Below are 6,963 nucleotides of genomic sequence, written 5' to 3'. Positions count from 1 at the left end.
GTAAAATCCAGGGAGATGCAAGACAAAAATAGAGATACTAGTTGTCTGTGGGTGGTTAGGATTCCAGCTGATTTTTATTTTCCTTGTTAACCCTTTTAAAATGCGTTGTGGTAATGAACAGATATTGATGTTGTCATTGGAAAAGTGTATTACATTAAAATCAGTCTTTAATGGATGGCATTGAGCATGGTGGAAATGATGGTGATTAAATGGATTGCCATCTGCTGAAAGTGTCATGAAATTCTTTCTCTCCCATTAGAGGGTAATTCTTAAATCTCATAAAATCTGAGTGAAAACCAAAAGGGGGGAACTTGCTTCTCATGAAGGCGGGGCCTCTACCTAATGGGCTGTCCCTCACTTTCCATCAAAGTCCCGTGATCCCTTGCTCCTTGAGGAGGTGGCTCTTCCAGCAGGGACCCATGACATTTAATCCATGACCCTTCTCCATGGTCTTACAGCCCTTGCATCTTCTACAGTTTTTCATTTCTCCTCAGTCTGATGCATGAAACTTCCCAGCAGATTTTGATTCCCTGTCCAGTTGGACACCAAGGCTTACCTCCTCTTTCCTTGTAATGTCCACACCCCCTCACACTCTGCCATAAACGATCAGTAGACTCTTGTCCTCCAATGCTTAAAGAAATACAAGACCCTCAACAGGTCTTCCTCCTCCATCTTCCCCCCTTATTTTATCCACCACTCCACTCAATTCATATTTCTAAAATGTTATTTTATATATGTCACTCTTTTGTTGAAAGACCTATAACATGAAGAAAAAATATAGCTCAGAATTCAAAGCCCTCCATCATCTAATCGCACCCCTTGGACAGCTTTTTTTTGGCCCACGCCCCTCAATAAAGCCTCTGTTCTATGATAACAACTGACTCACAGAGTTGGCCTTGAACTGAAGCAGTTCCAACTGATGGCTCTTAGTGTTTCCTGTGGTTGAAATGACTTACCTTGTGGTTTCCACCAGACTTGTTTTTACAGTATGAGGCCAGGTTTAGGTTCCCTACTGACTTGATCCTTATACCTCTCCTCTCCTAAAATTCTGGGCTACCTACTCATTCAGTTTTGTGCCTTGTGTTTCTTGACTCCTTTATGGTGTGCAGGGATATTTCTCTTCAGCAAAATAATAAATGCAGGAAGAGCAAGAGTTGTGTTTCATCATTTACATTTTCAAATCACATAGAACTGGTGCACTTGACTGGCTCAGTGTTAAACGTCTGACTCTTGATTTCAGCGCAGGTCATGGTCTCAGGGTCCTGAGCCCTGCACAGGACTCTGCTCTGAGCTGTGGTCTGCTTGAGATTCTCTGTCTCTTCTTCCAGCCCTCTCTCTGCTTGTATACCTGCCAGCTCTCTTGCTCAAAAATAAATAAATAAATAAATAAATAATTACATAAAATCACCTATAATTATGCCTCTTCAGTAATCCCTTAAGAGTTGGCACTCAATAACTATCTCTTGATTAACTGAAACATTAAGCAGCATGTTTTCTAAGCATGCTGCATGTACAAGGGTGTAACACTCCACTTTCGAATTTTTATATATAATAATGAAAGAATAAAAATCCAAGACAAATCAGTAATACAAACTGGTAATAATGAGTTAACCTCTGCGCAAGCCACAAATGTAAGTTTACCTTTTGCCCAACTTCCTACTTCTGAAAATGTCCTTTTCTCATTGAGTGTCAGTGTTTAGATGAAGCATTTAAAAAGTTTGCTCAAAACACACAATTATGGCTTGCCTCCAGCAGAAATAATGCGTGCCCCTGGTTCTCTTTGTAAATAATTGAATTTGCCTCTGAAGTTCAAGAAGTTCAATATTTCTTTGTGTGTGTGAAACGGCCGGCTTCTGTTTTCTCTTTATATGCAGCCGACTCTAATCTGAGGCAGAAGAAATGCTGTGCAATTGGGATTTGGTGAGCAGGGAGGATAATAGAGATTTTCAAGACTTCCATAGAGGAGCTATTTTTAAGTACAGAGAATGTCTATCCCCATGCTGAAAGGGCCTTTAGAAAACGTTACTGGAATTGAAAAGCCGCGGGGGCAGTTCCCATCACCTGGGCGAACGGTGCCAGTCCGCAAGGCGTTGCTGCCCTCTGCTGCATGAACACGGGCATGGAGGGGCTGTCGCATGGGGCTTGCCCCTGGAGGACACCAGGTGCGTTCCATTAATATTCTGTGGGCATCTGCAATTTTTCTTCTCTTAGAGCCTGGGTGAACTCCAATGGAGAGCTAGTCAAATCTGATGACTCCAGGCCACAGAGGTTTCTAGCTCCAAAACCCACAGACCAAGCTCTAAGACACACCCTGAGAGGACAGATTTGCCAGGCTGCCCAACCCCAGTGGAAGGCAAGGATTCCAAGTGTCCGCAGCTCTGGAAAATAAGTGATGTTTTCCCTTTTTCTGAATTTGAGGGATTTTTTTTTTAAAAAGGTGTTTTAGTTTAAAGCACTAGGAGCATAACTGCTTCAAGAGGAGCTATTCTTAGAGAATTCAGTAAGTTTAGATTTTTATGGATTTCATGTTGGTAAATTCTCTTAATAGGACTAGTGGAGTGAGGTGACCGAAGTCCTTCCCTGGGCTTGTCATGTGTCCCAACGGAATGGGAACATGAACCTGCATATCAAGATCTCCTAGCCTATGTTTGCCACTACACGTCATCACTGTGATTTATTAGAATTTCTGGGGTTTAGTAAAGAGAAAGAGACGAAGGCAGTCAGAACAGGGACATCTCCTGACTTTCAGTCAAAGTCTTTGCACTCCCCAGCCTCCCTGAAAGCATCCCTGTCAACACCACCTGGCCCAGCACCTCTAGGGATCTGAAACTAAGTGTGGAGGTGGGCATGGGGGTGAGAATAAAGGTCTGAGGAGCCCTGAGCTAGGAAATAAGTAACTCTATCTTCTGGCCTTTGCAAGAAACATCATTAGCTTTGTGGTGAGAAATTGCAATGATAGTTGTCATGGTGATTGTTCCCAGTGGTGGTACAGAGGGTAGCCTGGTGTAGAGGGTGGAGGGTAGTCTGGACATCCAGGACGGAACCCCTGTTTCACCACATGCAAAATCTCTGTTCTCCCAGCTAAATTCTGGCCTTCTAAATGGCTTATGGTAATGCCTTATGTCTTAGCATCGTCCATATTCCTCCCAAGTCCTTCTACAGGGACAGATCAGTATATACAAGATAGATCAGTATATCATGATGTCGTGATACACGATGTCAGTATACATGACAACAACGTGGCCAGAATTCTCTCTCCACAAGACCCCCATAAAACAACAACCTTAGGAACACAGCTCAGCCATCTCGTTTGTCTTCAGGCTTGCTGGCTGCTGCCCTATTGTGGTAGTGTAATCAGGGTTACAGAATATTTCACCAATGGTTCATATGGTTGCATGTAAACACATGTATTTCTTTGGTCTTATTCTTTGTCCATCAACCCTATCCTGTAGTCCTCAGCTCAATGCTCGTTCTCTTCAGGTTGGAAGGTTATTTTGTTTCAAGCTAGAAAAACCAGTATGTTTCAAGCTAGAAAAACCATCATATACTAGGAGTTGCCTCCCTAAACCCCAGTCTCAGTCCTCTCTAAATGGAAGTGACGGGGCAGATATCCCAGGCCTAGTAGCTGGCTGAGGTAGGAGGTTCTCTGCCTTTGGATTCAGATTGTTTCGGCCTTACTCTCTCTGGTTTTTGGCTGGGACACAGACAAGTTCTTCTGCTGTCAGAAGGAAAAAAAAAAAAATCCTCCAGCTGCCGGGGTGAGATTCCCCTGTCTCACCTCCAGCCTAGCCCAGATGGGGGTTGGGAAAGGAGCCCTCCCTTCTCAACACCCCTCCCCTCCACCCAGGAAATGTGGGCTTTCCTGCATTAGGGGTGACAATAAAATTCGGTTTGATAACTGATGTTACCCTCCGTTACTTTTCAGATTTTATTACAATTAAGTGTGTTAATTCTTTGTTCTTTCACCCAGGAGCCATTCTGGAAAGAAAACATATTTAAAAGTGAACAGAAAAACTGTTGTGAAAGACACGAAGCTCCCATTTGTTAAATGACTCCGTGTTCTTGAAAAGAAATGTATAAAAAGCACATTATGAATCGCTCTGCATGATTTCCTTTGTTTGGATTTTAGAAGCAGCATGACTGACACAGAGATCCTGAAGGAGAGAATCTTTGGATCCTGAGAAGTCTTTTAATGAAGGTGATACACAAAATTTCAGAGAACAGTTTCAACATTGTTCTGGTGAAGGTTATACTTAGCTCCGAACCACATTACTTTCCTGTCTACGTTTCACTTCCTGGGGTCTTGCCAAGTGATAAACAGACCCAGGCGTGCAGTAGGTTTGGGGTTTTTCTGCACAAATAGGGGAGCTGGAGTTTGCTTCAAGGCATCAGTTGATGTCCATGATCATGGAAATGCTGGCGTAAGGCCTTCAGGAGACGATGGAGAAAAAATGGACCTACTGTGCTGTCTGCTCCATCATCCAGATACATTTCGTCAGGGGTAAGGCTTCCAGTTGTCCTGTCTTGTCAGATCAGCTGCTTTGGGGTGAGTGGGGCCTCTGTTCGTTGAAAATGATTATGACGACTGCTGACATTAATCGCCAGAGGCAGATCATTGCTAAGGTTTTCAGTTACAAATTTAAGTGGCAGCTATCGGAGAGATGTTAGAGTCTAGAAATGATTACTAATGAACACTAAAAACGAGAAGGGAATGAGTGGTTTGTGCCACTGCTCTGAGACATTTTCACCCATTTCCTTCCTAAGAGGATCTCTAGAGTAACTGGAAATTATGCTTCTTGGAAATGAAATGCTCTCCACATGGTCGTCAGAACAACTCCCGAATTCTAAAAAAAATCACAAAGCCACCAGTACTGTGGGATCCCTGCTCAACTTTTTCTCCCTCTCGAGGATCCTTTTTCTTTCGTATATAACAAGCATTACTTCTCCAAATACGAATGTCTTTGGGAGTTAAACATATGTTGAATTTTAATGAGGCATGTGTAGGTATGGACCTGGAAGACAAAGTAGGGTCCTTACAACTCTGGGAACTGGTGCCTTTCGGGCCTATTTAAAAATAGCAGGAGGAAAGATTAGTTCTGCATTCCATAGCATGGGGGAATTATAGGGAGCCCGAGTGTCTTAAGAATTAACTATGCTTTACAGATAGAGCTACATAGATTTTAAGGAGAATTTCTAAATCAAAGGAGACGTTGGAATACAATGCTGTGGATAGAATCAGAGGCATATTATCAGGCAGAGGAGAGCTTACAGGGAGCGACATTAAACTGTACTAACCTCTGCCTACCCAAACTTTTGAATCCATGAAAGTGTAATAATTCCCATTTGTCAAGTACCTTAGAGAGCCTTGTTTCTTCTCCGTTGCTTGTCATCTTTTTATCTTTTTCCTTTGTGAGCTTCAGTGGTACTTGTCATAATAATATATCATTCCTGGAACAGTGTTCCATTAATGCTAAAATGGAGGCCTCCACTAGTGAAGGCATGTCAAAGGCTCAATGCTTAACATATTTTAAGTGCCTTGTACTATGTGGTCAGAGAGCTGATGGGAGAGGATCTTCTTCTTTTATGTCTAGTACTTCAAAGTGTTGATGATAGATGATGCTGACCGTAGTTTATCTTCAGTGGAAACTCTACCTGAGGTATTTTCTCCCTTCCTCCCCTCAGGAGCCCTTACTGCATGGACATGGAGGTCTTTTTGATCTTTATAGTGAATGTCAAATTTCTTTCTCTTCTCAACCAATTTGGGAGGCAGTTGGGTTGTTATGAAGGTTAGAGAAAGAGCACAGACTTTCGGCAACCAAATGCCTGTTCTTTTACTGAGGTGTAACTTGAATCTAGTCACTTAATCACCCTGTGCCTCAGTTTCCTCTTTGATAGAGTTTTAACATCATTCTGTGGTACATGAGGAGGATTAAATGGAATAGCCTATGGAAAAGCATCTTGTGAACATAGATCTTTTTAAAAACAACCCACACATATCAGTTATTTTTTCAGTTTCAGAAAATATTATTGGTGTGTTATATGCAGCTCTTAAAAAAAAATCAATAATACTCATTGTAAAAGTAGTTGTCATAGGAAGTTTGCTGGTGGACTTCAATTTCTAGATAGGCTTAATTTTATTCATAGGTGGTAAGAGAACTTAAGTTATCCTTTGGACGGCCCAACAGACAAAAGAGAGGACTGTCTCTCTAGAGTCCTTAAGCAAATGCCTCCTCATTTGTACTGAGTCTCTTCTTCTTTATGGGGATCATGCACTGGCTCCCTCCTGTGCGTAAGGCAGCCGGAGAGAAAGTTTCTTAGTTGCTCTCTCACCTCACCAAAGTGACCAAGGTTTAATTAAATAAGAGTCATCCCACATGAATCACGTAAGCGAATGGCTCATGTTATTCCTTTTCAGGAGTATGGGAAAAAGCAACCAATACAGAAGACATCTATGCTTCCCCTGGCTCTGACGTCAACCTGACCTGTCAAACATGGAAGAAAGGCTTCTTGGTGCAGATGCAGTGGTCCAAGGTCACTGATAAGTTGGATCTGATTGCCCTTTATCATCCTCAGTATGGCTTTCACTGTAGTAACGGCGGGCCCTGTGAGTCACTGGTGACTTTCACAGAAACTCCCAGTGATGTGTCCACGTGGACTCTGCACTTAAAGAATCTGTCATCCTTGCTCACTGGGAAGTATGAGTGTAGCTTTACTCTGTATCCAGAGGGTGTTCGGACTAAAATCTACAACCTCCTACTTCAGACAAATGGTAAGCATAACTGTAGAGGGAAAGGAGCACACACTTTCTCTCGGCTCTCACTCATTTGACAGATGTGTCTCATGCGCCAAATGTGTGCGAGACACAGTGCTAAGTTCACAGAGGTTGGGCAGAAAGAGGTATTGCCCAGAAAGGAAGACAGAAATTCATCACATAATTCCACAAATAAATGTAAAATTGCAACA

General features: G+C 42.5%; 1 protein-coding gene across 3 annotated transcripts in view; it reads left to right on the top strand.

The window, feature by feature from the left end:
* Window positions 1–4,324: 4,324 nt before the first annotated feature.
* CD96 (CD96 molecule) overlaps window positions 4,325–6,963 on the top strand; it is a 92,525-nt gene continuing 89,886 nt past the window's right edge. For all 3 annotated transcript variants that reach the window (XM_046003896.1, XM_046003897.1, XM_046003895.1), the window contains exons 1-2: window positions 4,325–4,501; window positions 6,416–6,769. In XM_046003896.1, the coding sequence (XP_045859852.1) occupies window positions 4,441–4,501; window positions 6,416–6,769 (415 nt within the window). In that variant the 5' untranslated portion in view covers window positions 4,325–4,440. The remainder of the gene's footprint in view (window positions 4,502–6,415; window positions 6,770–6,963) is intronic.

The sequence above is a fragment of the Meles meles genome, chromosome 4, assembly GCF_922984935.1.
Source record: "Meles meles chromosome 4, mMelMel3.1 paternal haplotype, whole genome shotgun sequence".
NCBI classification, from domain to species: Eukaryota; Metazoa; Chordata; class Mammalia; order Carnivora; family Mustelidae; genus Meles; species Meles meles.
Note: the sequence above shows the minus strand (reverse complement) of the source record. Positions and strands in the feature narration are given on the sequence as shown.